This window comes from Manis javanica, chromosome 13, assembly GCF_040802235.1.
Source record: "Manis javanica isolate MJ-LG chromosome 13, MJ_LKY, whole genome shotgun sequence".
NCBI lineage: Eukaryota > Metazoa > Chordata > Mammalia > Pholidota > Manidae > Manis > Manis javanica.
Genome location: NC_133168.1, coordinates 37,720,061 through 37,739,070, shown reverse-complemented (window position 1 = coordinate 37,739,070; position 19,010 = coordinate 37,720,061). Strand labels below are relative to the sequence as shown.

General features: G+C 37.0%; 1 protein-coding gene across 1 annotated transcript in view; it reads left to right on the top strand.

Annotated features, from left to right (window-relative positions):
• The first annotated feature begins 5,540 nt into the window (after positions 1-5,540).
• The window catches only part of ROS1 (ROS proto-oncogene 1, receptor tyrosine kinase), a 127,099-nt gene continuing 113,629 nt past the window's right edge, over positions 5,541-19,010 (top strand). The window contains 4 exon segments of the mRNA XM_073219445.1: positions 5,541-5,939; positions 12,362-12,406; positions 14,464-14,523; positions 16,275-16,301. Of these exon segments, the coding sequence (XP_073075546.1) occupies positions 5,817-5,939; positions 12,362-12,406; positions 14,464-14,523; positions 16,275-16,301 (255 nt within the window). The 5' untranslated portion in view covers positions 5,541-5,816.

The following is a 19,010-nucleotide window of genomic DNA, read 5'->3' as shown; positions in this document are numbered from 1 at the left end:
GAAGAACTTCTAAAGACTGTAGTGGAAGTAGTATACTCTTATTGTAGTGTATGTGTCATATAGACAATATGAGCAATAGAGAAAAGCATCAAGAAACAGATGGTAAAAAAAAAAAACCACCACCCAGAGAAAAATACTTTGGTATATTTCTATCCATTTTTCTGTTTTATTTTTCTTCACTGAGATCAGTCTCAGAAGACATACCCAGTTTTATATACTTCTTTCTACCTATTTCATTATTATAATACAGTATTACAGCATTGATCCCCTCAAGCCATTAAAAACCTCACAGGGTTGATGTTTAATGAGTTGACAGTCATTCTAACTCACACAAAGAAAGAGCAACCACTTAAAATCACCCTTCTAGAACTTTAGGCCTCTGAAAAAGCTCCAGACGTGGAAGCACCCGGGAAAAAGGTTCTGAACAGTAACAGCAACATCCCCTGAGCACTGAGAAGTAAATGAATATTTGAGAAGAGCCAAACAAGACTCCAAATTATTCCTTTACGTTGTAATTTTATCTTTCATTATATCAAGCAAATGGCATGCAGAGATTAATCCCGCTTCTGTCTTCAAGCCTCAGGGAAGGAATGGGTAGAACAAGAATGTTAAATAACCCACTTTTATATTTCAACTGCCAAGGTCCCAGGCTAAAATACAAGTTTAATATGATAACAGTGTAGCAGAAACAAATGGCTAAAATCAAAAGGTGAACTTTGGGTTTGTAGCTTCTATTCCTCTAGGTTGGCACGTTGGCTTTTGAAACTCAAAAGCTAATTACTTTATATTTTCCTTCTTTGTATCTGTAGCGGACAATTCCCCATTGACTGACACCACCAAAATCCCACTAGAGAAATAATTATTGCTCTGGTGATGAACAGTGTGCCAATCTTTGGCCAGTTTCAAAATTCAGCTTACGTGCTACGGTAGACCCTGACCAGGCATCTAGGTGGCCTGATAAACAGTAAGAGATGATGACAGATGTATGTGCTGGAGCAAGAATTTGCTTGCATGGCAAATTCTTAGGCCTTGAATGTTGATGTGGCTCCTCTCTAGCATAAAAGTATAAAAGGTCCTCATTTGGAACTCCTTTTGATGGCTGTAAATCTCATTTCCCTGGAGCTATATGATGCTCTTAGAGTGCAACTAAGCTTGAGGCAGTACATTTTACATTTTCAGTAAATGAATTTCAGGACTCAGATATGTTTGATCATATCAGACCTACTCTGTTGCTAACCAATTGTAAAGCTCTTTCTATTGAAGCAGGATTAGAACATGGGAACATTTTTATAATTTGTCCCTTCACAATCCACCTCACTGGTTCAACCTATGAACCAGATTTTGTTTCAGAATGTGATCTCTGAATTGCAGAACTGATCCCACAAGAAAATTAATTTATTATAAGGGATTTTACAGGAGTTTCCATTTTACATGTTGGTGTAGAAATTTTATTGTGTGTGCCTAAAATTTTGTTCAAAGACACTTGGGAGGAACCCATTTGGCCTGAACTCTTCTCATATAGAGTATCCTATTGTAATCTTGAGATGAATTTGGAGGCTTGTAAATCCTACACTTTCAAATCCTAGGGCAGAAAGTTTTTAAAATTAGTATTTTTAAATTTATTTTTGTTTCTGTAATATGTGCACAGGGTACAAAATTCAGACATTACAAATGGGTAGTCAGAGAACAATAAATCTTTCTCTTTCTCCCTTGAGGAGGCAACCACAGTTGCCTGTGAACTATGGCCTCCCCACTCATGGTGGCTTAGTACAAAGGCAATCTTTGTTTTGCAAAGTAGTGCAGGATCATAAAAATGACTTTGCAAGCTGAAACTGTGCAAAGTGATCTTAATAATGAGTGGGAAAATATACAATTTTTCCTTACAATCTTCTTCCCATCCTACAACTTAATTCAGAGAGAGCCTCTTTTCTATGCCTCGGCAGATTGCATATTCCTTTCTAAGTCTGGATCACGGGCCAACATTTTATCTTTTGCATTTTCAATGTCATGAAATAATGTCAAGAGGTCCTTTAATATGAAATTTTTTGCCAATGTCCCTTCCTCTGGGATATCTTCTTCCTTTTCATTACAACCATTTTCCTCATTTATGTCAATATATGTACCTTCACTAAGCTCCTCTTGCTGCATTATCAAGAGCCTGTAGAACAGTAAGTGTATCAGCAATCATCACCCGTTCCTTCTATAACCCTATTAAATTTTTGTCCTATTGATATATAATTTACATATAACATTGTATTAGTTTTAGGTGAACAACAAAGGGATTTGATATATGTATATATTGTGGAATGATTACCACAACAAGTTTAGTTAACATGACCTGTCACAAATAATCAACAAATTTTTTTTCTCACCGTGAGGAAATTTAAGATCTACTGTCTTAGTGACTTAAATGCAGTATTGCTAACTACAGTCACCATGCTGTACATTACATCTTCAGGATTTATTTATCTTATAACTGGGACTTTGTATGTTTAGATTGCCTTTACCCATTTTTACCCATTTTGGCCTCTCTCTACCCACTGGTCTGGCAACCACAGTCTGTTCTCTGTATCTATGAGTTTGTTTTTTGTTTTTCAGATTTCACATATCAGTGAGATCATACAGTATTTATCTTTCTCTGACTTATTTCACTCAGCATAATGCCCTCATATTCCACCCACGTTGTCACAAATGGCAGGATTTGCTTCTTTTTTATGGCTGAATAATATTCCACTGGCACATATGTGTGTGTGTGTGATATTTTCTTTATCTAGTCTTCTGTTGATGGACACTTAGGTTGCTTCCATGTCTTGGCGATTGTAAATAATTCTGCAATATCTTTTAAGTTAATGTTTTTGTTTCCTTTGGATAAATACCCAGAAGTGGAATTGCTGGATGGTATGGTATTTCTATTTTCAGTTTTTTGAGAAACCTCCATGTTGTTTTCCATTGTACCAATTACATTCCCACCAACAGTGCATGAGTATTTCCTTTTCTCCACCTTTGCCAACACTTGCTATTTCTTGTCTTTTTGATTCAGCAACTCTAATAAGTGTGCGACAATATCTCACTGTGGTTTTGATTTGCATTTCCCTGATGATTAGTGATGTTGAACACACATTCATGTACCTGCCAGCCATCTGTATGTCTTCTTTGGAAAAATGTCAATTCAGTTCCTCTACCCATTTTTTTGTTGTTGTTGTTTGTGGCTTTTTATTTTATTTTTTTGCTATTGAGTTTTATAAGTTTTTTATATTATAGATAGTAGCCCCTTATCAGATACGTGATTTGCAAATATTTTCTCCTATTCAGTAGGTTGACTTTTGATGGACAGAAGCCTTTTAGTTTGATGTAACCTTAGTTCCTTATTTTTTGTTGCCTTTGCTTTGTGTCAAATCTTCCAATTTACATTTAAGTTTTATTTCTTTTGTTTCTTTCCTATATTTTTATCTTTGTTGACCAATCACCTCTTTCAATTATTCACTTTTCCACATGTCATTTGTAAAATGTCACGTGGATTTATTCCTGGGTGATGAGGAGGCAGCCTAACTATGGAATATCAGATGTGCAATGAGCAACCAATCCCTGACGATTTTTGAAAGAAGTGACATGACTGTCCCCTAATCTTGATGTGCATCTGTTATTTATATCTGATTTGTGAAATGCAAAGATAGCAGAGAAGTCTGCATTTCATGCCATCACTCACAGTTAATAACTGTGGTAACTGGGGCTTGAGCTGTATTGTTTGGGGGCTGGTATAAACTGAACTGTGGTAGCTGAAATGTTTGCATTTCAGAACCATGCAGTGATTGCCCAAATGGTAGCAGATTGTTTTTTTCTGAAAGTGGAGCCAGAATCTCTCCTATCCTATGTGTTCTTCCATAACCTTGCCATTCCCCTATCAAGAGGTGTGGTCTAACTCCCATCTCCTTGAATATGGGCAGTTTTGTGATTCTGATAACCAATAAGATGCCACAAAAGTGACTGTATGATTTCTAAGCTGAATCATGAAAGATAATACAGCTTAACTATGGAACTTTCAAAACAGTTCTACTCCACCATGAATGTAGTCTAGGTGCCTGGAGACCAGCAGGCTGTGAAGTCCAAAAAAACTCATTTGGAAAAAAATCATGTGAAGAAGATAGTGAAATTATTGATCCAGTATTAAGTTATTGGGTTTTTTGGTTGTTTTCAATCTGTTGTTCATAGAAGTAATTCTGCAACAAGTATCTTTGAACACACTCTATTTTTTCATGAGTGTAAACCTATGTGCTGGTTAAATTCTAAAAACCAGAATAAGCACAAAACCTTGAAATTGGAAGGATACTTCTTTTTTACATCCCACTGATAAAGTTAGATCAAGTGAGAAAAAAGAATATACTTAGGTTTTTCAAAGAAGTATTTAGTAGTCCATTTTGTTAGTGAACAAAAAGTTACAATATTGTTTATGCTAATAAGACAAAAGGTACTGGTAGCCCAGTGAAAAAAATTTTGTTGGGATGAGAAAATCCTTTAGACAAGGTAGTTTATTCTTTGATTTAAAAGTGTATTTTATAGAAAGATGGCCATATTCTTCTGACCAAGAAATTGAATAGTTGTACATTTTTTAAATCCACATTATTTTTTTTCTTTATTTTATTAAGGTACATACAATAAACTGCACACATCTTAATGTGCAGCTCAATGAATCATAATCTACATTCTTTAAAATGCAGAAAATGAATGAAGAGCAGGTGGAGAGTGGGGAATTTCTATTAAGGAAACAAGTTTTTGGGGTCAATTCTAGAGTCAGTACCACTCATCTTTATGTTGTAAGCCATTTCTGACAACATTTAGTACAAGATATTCAGCTCCAAACAAAATCTCATGCATGTGTTCCTAAGGAAGAACACCAATACAAGAATACCTGGCCTGTAAGAGTTAATCCTCAGCATTATAAAATGTAGCTGCCTAGAATGACTTTATCTGTACTTTGCAGATTTCAAACTGTTTCAGGCTCTGCTTCACTTTATCTTAAGGCTAGGCTAATTGACATTTGTACATTATTTCCTTTTCAAGACAGCTGCACTTGTACATATCTTAGGTCTCTGGGGTGGCTAGTTTCAGCTCCCTGTCTCAATAGACCTGATAAGGGAGCATTTTAGTTAATGTGTAGTCAAGTTCTGAAAGCACTCTAATTAACTTCCTTGTCTTTAACTTACCCTCAAGAGTATTTGTCTATTACTTTCAGCTTTGTTTGCTTTTTAATTTTAAAATATGTATTTGATTTCAAAGGGTTCTGCTTTTCCTCTCTGCTGCATCGTTTGATTTTGGCACTTCTATTTCTCTGATTAATTCTTTATTATATATGCTTCGGTTTGCTAGGGCATAGATGGTCAAAACCCAATTTCCTGCCTAGCTGAACCAACCGCAGGGAAGTGAAGTGGTGGATGATCCACCGAAGCGATCCAGTTTCAAACTGTGCACGTGTCACATGCTTTTTGCTGAAACCCAATTTGCATTTCCTACTTTGTTTACTTTCCATGTGAAACGCTCTTCTACTATATAACCTTTAGCCAGTGGGTGACTTCTTTATGGGAGTAAAAGGAAGCTAAATTATGAAATATCTGTTATTCTGAATGTTATAGTCTACCTAGGATTCAAAGGTCTAAACTAAAAGGTCTAAATATTATTTTAAAAGGCAAAGTTGTTCTAACATGACAAAACAAAAACAGAAAATCTACCAGCCACCTTTTCAACTGAAACCCAAAGAATTCATAAGAGAAATGGAGCAAATTAGAAGAACGATCATCTAAAAAACTGCCATTGGTGAAGTGATGAAGAACATTTACTGGGTTATTCTGAAACTTGTCAATTTTGCAACTCTTGGCTGCTTATGGATTTCTGTGGTACAGTGTACAGTTTTAAACATCTGTCTTAAGTCATGTGTAACTAACCTGGTAAGTTTTACTGGTCTAATATTTATCTTAGTAGGAACTAGAACATGTAGAAGATTGAATTATTTTCTCTTTATATGAATTTTTCTCATGAGAAGTGGTAGCAAGGCAATAAAGTCTTTTTTCTGAAATAGGAACATTTATAATTACATCTATAATTTGTGACTACAGGTAGGGTAGGGCTCTTTTATTTCTTTAAATTATTTGTTCATCTTTTTGTGGTGGGGGTGGGAGTATGGGATATTTTGGCAAAGGAGACTTAAATGCAACCAATTTTGCCGGCTGCAAGAAATATCAATTTAAGCTCATTTACTACAAAATAATTTGTATTTGTTTTGAAGCATAAAATAGGTTTGGCCCTAGGGCAAAGCCTTCTAGCTGCAGACAGCAGTAATATTTATACTGTGGATGGATGATTGTATGGGGAGGCAGATGACCAAGGAAGCAGTTACAGGTGCCGCATAAAGCAACAGCTTGTTTTAAAAGCAAGGACTGTACATAAATTCCTCTATTTCTGCTTGTGCATTTGTAATTTTTTCTGGAATGAGTTCTTTTGATATGGTAATTTATGTTTTCCTCCTCATTTCTGCGTGTCATCATTCCTCTTATAGATAATGTTGCACATCTTTCCAGTTATTGTGACTTAGTTATGCTTAAAACAGTCACTAAATCAACTTTAAAACCAAAAAATATTTAGCCAAAGAAAGACACTCTCCTTGTGTAAAGGCAAAGGAATAACACGATGGCTCACATGTGACACTACTTGTAGTTAGACTTCTAAAAATAATGAAAATACGCAGTACAATATTCATTATTATGGTAAAATATTGCAGATAGAAGCCTGTCGTAGATTAAAAAAAGATTTTTTTTTGTGTTACAGTCTTTTGGTTTAATTTAAACTGCAGTTTAATTGGTTAGTAGTATCAAAGGATAATAGCACTTTTTAAAGAAGTTTGATATTTTGTATAAATTGTTGCTGAAGATTTCATTGCCATTAATGTAGAATAATATATTTAGGTCTTTACAGTTGTAATCCAAACTTAAAAGTGGAAGAATGAGGCTATTAAATGTTTTAGTCATTAAAAAATTAAAAACCTTTATATGATTATAACAAGAGTACATACCCATTATAAGTTATTTATAATTTATTTACAAGATAGAGAAGAAATAGAGAATAAGGGGGAAAACCCTATAATTCCACTCTAATCTCTAATTGTGTTTTTTCCTCAAATATATATGTAATTTTATACACAGTTGTGCACCCTGCTTTTTCATTTAACATTACATCGTTTTCTCCTATACCCTGTAGTTTTTATGGAAACAAGATCTTTAATATATTTAGAATAATCCATCATGTGAATATGCCACCATAAATTGTTAATTTCCCTAATATCAAGGCTGATGTTGGTGTTTCCGTTATTGTAGGCTCCATTTTATTTTATTTTATTTTTTAGTTAAGTTTACCTCTATCTTTTTTTGTGTGTGGGCTCCTTGGTGTCAGGGTTTGGCAGTAGGAGTAAACAGTTAGTTTTTCTATTGAGCTACCTTCTGTACACTACCTACTGAGAGTCCCAGCCGGTGTGGTGGAAACTGCTAGAGACATGGTGTGCCAATTTCTCTGGTGACTATAAGACACGCTCTCTCTCGGGGCCTCCCACACAGGGCCTAGAGGGACAGGAGCTAGGTGACTGGGCGATGGGCACGGCCGTGGTCCGGGGAAAGGATGGGCAGAGTGCTCAGATTTATCATACTGTTTGACTTTTTATTCTGGACATTTGCTGTGGAGCTCGCCTTTGATTTTACCGGGTGGTTCTTGATAATGAGGCTTTTTTTGCATTTTAAAAAGAAACACAGAAGAAAGAGTGTTGCAGTGTCAGAACCGCCCCCCAGTAGACACACGGCGTGGCTCTGCGCAGGTTTCCCGCTGATTGAGGGATCTGCGTGCCATAGTTGAGAATATTATCTGACTGAATCTTTTTGAATTATATATATGTCATGTGCTTCAGAGAAAAAAAAAAGAATGTTCTTCAGAACAGTTCTTTATGAAAAAGAAACAAAAGAAATACATGGTCAAATAATTTATGGAAATGCTTTTTGCTATACTCTTTTGCAGATCCATAGGACAAGGTAGCATACTAATGGCTTTGGTTAGTCACAATTTTCTGGTCATCTTTGGCAATAAAACCTTTTTTACTTTTTGAGTACCTAATTCCAACAATTGAGAACCTAGTGTTGAGAAGTGTTCTGCTGGACGTATTAATTCAATTCAACAAAAGACTGCTAGAAAAAGTAGAGTTCAGAAGGTTCTGTTTAAGAAAAATATACAAACATCAATGGCTTTCTTGCAATATAGCTTTCTAACAAGATAATGGAACAAAAATCACAATGTAAGAAGTCTAGAAAATATCCAGAAATTAGCAGTTTATATTTCTGTAGCAATAGACAGATCAGTGAGACAGAGCACAGTCCAGAAATGAAATGGATGTTGAGTGTTGAATATGAAATATGGTAGAGATGACAATTCGAACCAAAGGTGGGCTCTCGATTTAGAATGAAAACAGCTCCCTCCTTCCGTAGGTGAATGGATAAATAAACTGGTATATCCAGACAATGGAATATTATTCAGAGCTAAAAAAAGTAGCTATCAAGCCATGAAAAGACATGGAAGAAACTTACATATAACTAAATGAAAGAAGGCTATCTTAAAAGGCTTTTATTGTATGGTTCCAACTATATGACATTCTGGAAAAGGCAAAATTATGGGAACAGTAAAAAGATTAGTGGTTCCCAGGTTTGAGGTTTGGGGAGAGGGATAGGCAGAACACAAAGGATTGTTAGAGCAGTGGAAATACTCTGATATTATAATGGTGGATACATGTCACTCTACGTTTTCCAAACCCATAGAATACATGTCATTGTATATTGTTCAAACCTGTAGAGTATACACCACCAAGAGTCAACTGTAGTATAAACTGTGGAATTTGGGTGATTATGATGTGTCAATAGGCTCATCATTAGTAAAAAATGTAATATTCTGTTGAGTGATGCTGGTAATGAGGGAGGCTATGCGTGTGTTGGGGTAGAGAGAAGGTAACTTAACTTCAATTCTGTTGTAAATCTAAAACTTCCCTAAATACAAAAAAGCCTCTTAAAAAAAGTTAAAGACAAAAAAAGAATTAAGTAACTACAACTCCCTGTATCACTGCCAGATTAAAATAAATTCCTGGAAATATTTTTAAAAAGTCCTATTTAAATACAAACAGACAAATAAAAAAAGCAAGACAAAACAAGACTTCACCCCATAGAAATATTAAAATAAATTAGTGACTAACATAATATTAAATATTATATTATTATATAAATAAATTAGAGTATAAAATAAATTGGTAAAAACAAATTAGTGAATTAGTGAAAGTTTCTATAATCTTGGAGTGGGAATGCTTTAAAAAGTATAATAAAACATTCCAGAATCCCTAAAAGAAATTATGGTTGCTCATAAAGTCAAACTATATGGTGATAAACAGAAGTCAATAAAAAAAGCCAACTATCACATATGACAAATAAAATTTTATTAACCCTTATGCATATGGGTGTTTGTCTATGTGTATTTAAAATAAGTTCAGAGCATGAATGCCTTCTTTGAATAGGAAGAAATATAAATGGCTAAAAAATGTGATAGATGATCAACCTCACTGCAACTATGGAATTGCACAGTAAAAATGAATTATCAAATTCTGTCAGGTTGGCAAAGGTAAAATACATTTATAATTGGCAAAGTTTGGGTAAGCCAGCACTTTCATGTAACTTTGGTTAGGTTGTGAATTGAATAATTTCTAGAAAATAATGGGTTAATAAATACCAAAGGGAAAATATACCTTTACCTTGCACATCAAGAAATTTATCTGAAGAAATTATTGCATAATTAATCAAAGATATGTCTTCAAAAGGCTATTTATAACAAATTTGCCCATACTAATAATTGACTTCTAGGTGCCTGGCACTATACTATTATAATAAAAAATACATTGTTTAATTGACTCCTCATGGAACTTAATGAACTAAATATTATCTTACTTTTGTTTCAGATGAGAATACTAGGTTTAGGCAGCACAGGTAACTTAAAATTTACATCGGGAGCAAGTGTCATATATGGGATTAAAATGCAGATCATTTTGTTCTGTTTCCTTTATTAGGGTCAGAAGTAAAGAATGAAATTAGTTCTGGCTGAGGTGGGCGGGAGAGAAAAGCTTGTGCCTAGAAGTAGGTGTTGTGTTAAGAGGATTTAAGATCTGGGACTGGGACTGTGTGTTTTAAGCAGATAAACGGAGCAGGTGGAGCTGAAGTCAACTGATGAGGATCATAACTCCAAAGTTAGGAAGGTCAATTTGGTGCAGATTACAGGTGTCATCCATGATTCGGATAAGAGCGCAGGCCCTGGAGGCAGCTCCCAACCCCCTTCAAATCCTAAACTTGGGTAATTTACTAAATCTCCCTGTGTCTCAGCTGTACCATGGACTTAACAACAGTACCTACCTAACAGGTTGTTGAGATACTGAATGAGATTTACTTTAAAACACCTTGAAGAGTGCCTAGAACACAGGAGCCGCGCACTGCATTTAGCTAAGGTGATGACGAGGAGGGTGGAGAACGAGTGGAGACTAGCGAGGGGTGCTGACAGAATATGTTTCATCGGAACCCTATACATGTGACTCGTGAGGCTGCCTTGCCCAAGACCACCTGATGGCACTCCACTCAGCCTGTTAAATTTAATCTTATGAGTTGCCAACAGAAAAGCTCAGAATTGTTATGATGTGACTTTATGGTTATCAGGAAATATCTCTGTTTTCCTTTTGTTCAAAATGGAACACAGAAACTACCCAATGTCCACCTTTTTGCCTTAATAAGCTAACAAAGATTTTTGAAGAGAGAGGAAAAAATCCAATTGGAAACTTACTCTCTTACACTTGATTGTATATGATTGTGGTTCAATCATATAAAGGAGAATAAAAAACTTCATTTTGAACAAAATAATGGAAACAAGTACTATTAATACGTGGTTGCACAATTAACCTAAAGATACAGTTCCTATTCTCCAAGTATTTATCTAAAAACAAAAGCACATTAAGCACCCCTATCCTCTCTCTGCAAATATAGGTAGCTGGGGAATGGAGATTAGAGGAATCTGTATTTACACATCAAATAAGAGAAGAAAAACAAAAAGGCAATATTTATTCTTTGGTTCCTGTGTCTCAAATAAACCCCCATAAAGCTAGGCCACCTGATGATGCCTTCAAGGGACAGGACTTCCGGAGCAGTTTTAAGTAGTTGGCCATCTTGAAGTCTGGATTTATTCCTTTAGTATAATTTATTGAACATCTTTATTGCTCAGGCACTGTTCTAGGTGCTGGGGACAGTGTGAAGAGCAGCATGGATGGTGCTTCCGTGTAAGCATGGAAGGAAGAGAGCATGCTCAATGAACTTTTCTCTTCCCTCTGAAAAGCATTCAGAAGGCCTGTTCAGAAGGCCACACAGATACTTAAATAACTTCCTCTACCCTCTGTATTTTCTAGCATCTCCTGGAACCTATCTTGCTTATAATGCTGGGTCAGCCAATACAGATGTTTAATCACCTTGCTGTATTAATCACCTCTCCAATTCAGTGGTTCAGATCCAGCAACTTTTAAGGGGAGGTTCTGAACAATACCAAGTAGAGTAACTAGAAATAGTCACTTAATTTTCCTCTGCTCATACTTCTAAATAAGTGATGCAGGTTGACAATCAGAACATATCCACATAATGTTATTCAGGTACAAATCTATTATATCTTTTGTACGCTCTTCTGTTTACGAAGGACTTCACTCAAATCATGACCAGGGAGTGGATAAGAGATTTACAGATTTTTACTTTCAAGTTCCCATTTCTTTTATTTTACCCCAGCACGAAAAAGTTCTTAAAATTGTGAAAATGTGACAAGAAGAGTAATCTGATGTTTTACTATATGTAAAATTATGAGTTTGTGTTTTTTTCCTTTGCTCTTAATAAGACTGCTTTAAAATAAGAAAAATCTGTACTTAATCTCTAATCCAGGAGTCCTTGAACTTGATTAATTAACTCATGACAAAGGATTATTTAAGGCCATGTGAGAATCTTTCCATTGTCCTTCAACAGTCCTTATGGCCACACTCCCACTCCCACCTTTATCATTTCTGCAGAATTCTTAGGCATTATATCTTATAATTTGCATGGGTATCTGGTATGATTTCAGGACTGATTTAATGATTTTAAAACATTTGGCTACTTACTTTGCAGTTAGAAAACACTGAGGAGGCAACACTGTTCCAGGAATCTTAAAAAAAAAAAGGTGTGGTAGGTACACAGAACACAGTATTGATAACTGGTATTTATTACCTCCTTCTTCACTCCAGGGCAGGCAGCGTGACAGTGGAACACCATACAATCTGAGTGAACCGGTGAGTAACTGCTTCCATTGTCTGTAACTTTACAGTGTCTGCATTGATAAAAAAGGGACAATGGTCAGGTTTTATTACAAAAATAATAATTCTTAAGTAAAATCTCATTTTATTTGTTCTTGATTGAGGAAATTCAATCAAAAATAGTGGAGAGTCTAATTATAGACTATTCAAAAATGAAGTTGGTTACACTGTGTTGGAGTGGAAAGAACACAGAACTAATCCAAGTCCATGGTTTTGATTCTACACAGCTGTGTGGCTTTGGGTAAACTGATATTTCTGAGACTTAGTTTCACTATGTGTTATCTGAGAGGGTTGGGTTAGTCTCCAGTGTTTCTCCCAACAATTACATTTATGGCTTTATTACTTTTCTGCATTTGTATCCATTTATTCAACAAGTGTTTAGTGACTCAGAGTATAAGTATGAACTACGTGCTGTATTAGGTAATAGGGATTTAAGAGTGAATAAAATAGGGTCTCTGCTTTAAAGGGCACTCAATATTGTAGAAAGACAGGACACATGCATAGAGCCATAGCCAGACAGCACCGTGAAAGCCCAAATAGCAATATGTGTGAGGAACAAACAAAATACACAAGAGGAAAAGCACCTCACTTGCCTGCAGGCCTTTGAACGAAAACTAGCAAGATGAAGAATTTTCTGGAAGGTCTGGAGGGGACAGGGTGCACCATCAGAGGGAGCTAAGACACAAAGGTTTGAGGCAGCCCAGCATGTTCAGGAAAGTAAGTATTTCAGCTTGCTTGAAAGACAGGGCATGTGTGTGGAAGATGGGAAAGTGGATGACAAGGTTGGTGAGTTAGGTGGCACACGACCATGGAGAGCTCACTCTGTCATGTTGGTAATTTGATTTCAATTACTCACAGTTTGAGGTAAGAGAAGGGTATACTTAGGCTTTGCTTTAAAAATATCACCCCAAATGTGGCAGTAAGAGGGGTCCCTCATGAGGTTGTTGGCAAGCGGAGGTGGGCACTGAAGAAAAACAGGGGCAGTGAGTGAAGAACCCAGCTGGATCTCAGATAACGGAGACCCAAGTCAATAGGACTTGGTGGTAGATTGTCCATGTGGCCCTGGGATGCTGGAAAGAGAAGACACCATGGTTCCTGACTTGGCAGCTCAGAGGACTGTAGCAAATTAATGATATACACAAGCAAAAGAACAAATTCTAGGGTAGAAATGAGGAAGTTAATGTTTCACATGCTTAATTTGAGGTGCTCACAGGGCCTTCAATGGAGGTGTCTGAGGAACAATTGGGTATCTGGGTCTGGAGCTCAGGAAGGAGTTGAAGTTACATCTTTGGGGGTTATTGGCCCCAAGGACGGTTGTAGCTGAGGTAGGGCATGAGCTCATTGCTGGAGAGCTTGAAGAGTGAGAAGAGAAAAATCTGAGTGCAGCACACAAACACCTAAGGGGTGGGCAGAGGAGAAAAGTGATGGCAAAGAAGAAGGAACCGAGAGGGAGAGGGGGTGCAAGTGTCACTGCGGCCTGCGGGAGGAGCAGCCAGCACACTCTCAGGGGCACATAAATGATGAATGGTAAGGAGAATGGCCAGCAGGCGGCCATGGCCACTTTGGGAGAAGGTTTTTAGGGCAGCTGTGGGGTGGAAGCCAGCTAGTGGGCAGCAGACTGCCCAAACTGTATCCCTATTAAGGTTTTGATATGCTGTCTTCTGGTTGAGTCCCCAGCTCTGAGTTTTGCTTATCACATGAGGACATGCCAAGGACATACAATGTGCTCCATGCCATGCTGTCTTGGGCCTTCCCTGCAACAAGTGGGCATTGTGCAAGTTGGGCACTCTGGATTCGACGCCTGCCCACCCCCGGCTGAGCAGCCCTGGTACCCCACAGCAACCACACCAGGCCCTGCTCTCTGTAGATATGACAGCTCTACTTAGAATCCCCCAGGCCCCGGTTCTTTTGAGGTCACAGATTCCTTGATAGATACCTATTTCTGAAATGTTTTTTGTGACTATGTTGTACTTCCAGGTGACAAGAAAAGTCATGTTTCTTCAGTCAACTCTGTCTCTTATTATGTCTTGCAGTGCATCCAAGGATGTCATTTTTGGGATCCTGTAGATCAGGAAAACTGTGCTTCAAAGTGTGTAAGTATTAATTATTTTTAATTAATTAATTGAAAATTTTAAATTAAAAAATTTTTAGTAATATTTTAATTATTTTTAATTAATTAATTAAAATTCTAAATACAATTTTAAAATTAATGTTTCTCTCAAGAGAAAAGTTGTCTAAGAGGGTTCCCATTTGAATTTCCATTGGCCTTCAATTAATTTTCTCGACTCTAAAGGAAAAGTAGATAGCCATACATAGTCATGGGCAAAAAAATTGAGATCAACATTACTCATGCAATTGGAGACCAAGGGAAGGTACTGCAAACAGGAGACTCAGGGATAGTAATGCAAATTACTCCAAACTATAAAGGCCTTTTAGAGAAATGTTAGGTATTTGTAAAATTTCCTAGTGCTGGTCTTCTCACAGTTTCATGTGCCATTATCTGGGGTTCTTTTTAAAATGCAGATTCTGATTCAGTAGGTCTTTGGCAGGACCTGAGATTCTATACATGTAACAAGCTCCCAGGCAATGGGCTCATGGTCCCTGGTCCATGCTTTGGATAGCAAGGCCTAGATCATGTTCAAAGTTTCCCTACAAGGAACATTACAGCATCTAATCCAGAGGTCACACACAGTTGGGTTTATTACACTATATGTAGGAAGTGCACCTCAAATACTTTATTTTTCATTTTTTATTTATCCCAGCTTTGCTACTTGGTATGTAACTTAGTTAAGGTACTTAAACCCTTGGAACTTTACTTTCCTCATCAATAAATTAGGATAATAATTGAATCTCCCTGCTAAGGACAGTACCTGATACACTGCAATTACTCTGATCACATGAATAAGAATCTTGTCTTTTAAAAGTGGGTTCCTTGTTCAGGTTGTTCTGGTTAGAGGTTAAATTGATAAGGATCATGGTAATTTTGGGGTAATCCTAATACCATTTTCTGTTAATAGTCATTATTATACCACTGAGATTTAAATAAGAACATTAACCTCTCCTTGCATATAGTCCTCATAGCTTTTCAGGTATAGTCTGTCCTCACAGATGTTTATGAGGGAGTGTATAGTCTCGTACAGTCTGTCCTCAGAGTTCTTTATGCTCCCTCTCACATGGTGACCATGTGCCTCACAGAATGGATGTTACCAAAAAGTGGAGCAGGTGCAGTTTCTACAGTTGCAATTTAAATAATCATTTGTCGAGTTATGTATTTGGTATCTTTTGCACGGGCCTGTAAGCCCATCGGGGTGGAACCCTCTCCATCTTGTTCATGCTGTGTCTGCTGTACAGAACAGTGAACCCCCAGAGGTGCTTACACAGCACTTGCTGAGTGATGAGTGGAAAGTACCGTTTGCTGCCAGCGGCAGTGCAGGCAGTAGGCCAGCCTGGGCAGAGGAGCCTGCTGGCCTTTGCTAGTTAGAGCTATTGGTGGTTTTCATTTCAGATTCTGTCTCTATTGGGCGTCTGCCAAAACCACTTCATTCTCTGAGCTGATCCATCACAGATTACTTCTTAGGTGACTGGGATTTTGCAGTAGGCATCATGCTCCAACATTTTCCAGTGATGTAAACAATTTCTACAGCTGTTCAATGCTTTAGCCTGCCTGGACAGAAGGCCCAGCTGCAGGCTCTCTTGCTTTTGATTGCTTTTTAATTGTTTTTTTTTTTGGTCAATGGTGGGGCAAGAAATTAATTTGAAAGAAATATATAAAGCTAAATGTCAATAAAATTATCTCCAACTTAAAGAATTTTAAGTAGTGTCACTTTCCTCTTTTCCTCTGCAGAATGATACCTATGCCACTGTTTGTGAGGTGAGTTGGCAATCACTTACAAAAAAGATGTCATCAAATCCCACATCTTTATCCCTTGTCTTTAAGGAGCTATTAATACGAATGAAGAAACCTGAGTCGTTCTCAGTGCAGAGAAACATTTCTCCTAGAAGTGCTATTACTCTGGGTATAAAAATGACTGTTTGACTCTGTTTTTGACAGATGTTTGCTGGTTTATATACCTCTGTGCACATCTATCATGTACATATAAATGTATAAGTATGTGTTTGTGTATACACACACACATTCACATACACACATATATATTACTCTAATCTGGTTTGAAAAGTTCTAATTCCTGGGGCCTGGGTGGGAGAGGGTAGTGGAGGAGAAAAGTAGAGGAACACATAGGGATATCCTTCTCTCTGCTGATTTCATTTCCTTCCCCATAAATCACAGAGCTCTATCATTAAATAGAGTGCATTAGAAAAGAACACTGTAGTTGCAGTTTTCTTCCTTATTCTACAAACTTCCTTTGACAGCATTTTGAAACACAGCTTTTTAAAGTCCCTGTTCTCATACAAGGGACCTAGTGCTGGCTGAGGCTGCCTAAGCTTTCTCAGGGCTCACTCCCTGCTTCCCTCCCTGTACTTGGTTTTCTCTTCTCCTTAGGTTTTTGTTTTTTCCTACTCAATCTTCAACTGTCCTGGACTCCATATCCTTTAGAATTCATTGTAGGTTATTTGACAATAGGTATTTGTGAAGAAAATGCATCATTTCTCAGTTTAAAATCTATGTAGTGTTCTATTTAAATGTGTTTGAAACCAGAACACAGAGCTATCTGTTCTGGAGAAGGAGGACAAATTATCATTCATTAATAAAAATTAATAAAATAGAAAAATTCCCTTTTGTAGAAACTAAAAATAAAAACAGAAAAATATGAAACTGGAATATTTTCTTAATAGTTTGTGCTTATTCTGTGCCAGAGTGATTTTTCCTTGGGAGTGGATAAAGGAGGGGTTTGGTTAAGAAGAGAGAAATCAGAGGGGAAAAGTCACTCCAGTTGTAAATAGATAAAGTTTTTCCTGACTGAGATAAAAAAAATGCCCGAGAACTTTTTTATGTGATTAAAGCAAAATTACCCCCTCAAAAAAAGTCCTTAGAAGGATTGTGTCAAGAAAACCACAGATAGTTAGTCTCTCAAGCATTGAAGCAGCCCAGGATTAGGCTTCTAGTGTGGTAGTTCCCTGTTAATTATCATGTTGCCGAGTTGTCTGTGTTTATATAATATAAATCTCATCTCTCAGTGTTGTAACTTATATAATTATTCTGTTCTTTTCTATTTGTACTTTGCTATTTTCTACTTTAAAATGTCACACTTTAAATAAAGTAGAACTGAACAGTAATACATGCTATATAGAAATAGAAGTAGAGGTAGATACACACATAGATGTGTACTTTAACTCAGCTACCTACACGTTTAGGAAATCAAACTCCTCAACCATTAATGCTTCATCCTGGGAAGCTGGGAATTTTTGTGCATGTTCCTTGGAAATGATCTTGGAAGTGATAGCTTAGCAAAATATAACTTGGAAAATGGTGACGACAAGTGAGACAGCTTATTCTTGATAAGTTAAAACACAAATTAGATATATTGTTCTTAGAAACGTTTTTATGGCTTCTCATTGCCATTTGAGAAAAATTGCCATCTATCAACGTTTGCTGGCTCCCCTGCTTCATCCTGCACCCCTCTTCCTGTTCTCTGTGCCCACCACACTGGCCTTTCCCTCTTCTTTGAATATTGGGGGTGCATTTCAAGGCTTTTGTCCTTGCCCAGATCTTTACAAGTCCAGCTTCTTCTAATCACTCAGGTCTTGCTTCGAGGGTCACCTTTGCATGGTTCTTCCTGATCACCCTAACTAAAGTAAGACTTTTGCCTAATCAGTCACTGTGCTTTTGACTTATTTTATTTATAGTACCTTTCAATGTGTTTTAGTTTAAAATGTTTTTTACTCAGTTATTGTTTGTCCCTTTCGAAGATAATGTACATTCTATGAAGGCAGGTAACTTAACCTGTCTTGTTTGCTGTCAGATCCCTACAGCCTAACATAGTACTTGGCACATAAAAGGTCCTGAAATATTCTTTGAATGAATGAATGATTTTTTTAGGAAGTGAAGTCACAGTTCACATGGAAAGGCTGCACTAGAGGTAGCCTGGGGGGTGATGTTCTTCTTGTGTTACAGGAATAGCAAAGGCACTGATAGCATGTGTGCCAGGGTGGGAAACACAGGAGTGGAGCCAAAGGGATGATGGTGAAGATGGTCTTACTACTGTGGGAAAATGGGAATATGGGTGGGAATTGAGATATGAGGCTGATTTAGTCCCTGGGAAGTATGCTTGGCTTCCTAGATGGGAATGGCAGCTCAGTAGCCTGGGCATGCCCCATCCAGGGGCTTTGTGCTTAGATTCTTTGACTCCCTTGAATCCAACCACCTTCAGATTCTCTCTAAGCAACTCAAGGTTGAGAAACACTGGATAACTTCATTTAAAATCCAACTGTAGATTGAAGAGAGAAAGAGAGAGATAAAAACCTAATCCATTGTTTTGGCTTCACTTGAGGTAGCATTTAAATTCTTTAGAGTAGAAACTTCCAGTTATAATATTACTAAGTTCTGGGGATCCTATGTACAGCATGGTCATTATAGCTAATCATACTGCCTTATATACTTGAATGTTGCCAAGAGAGTAGA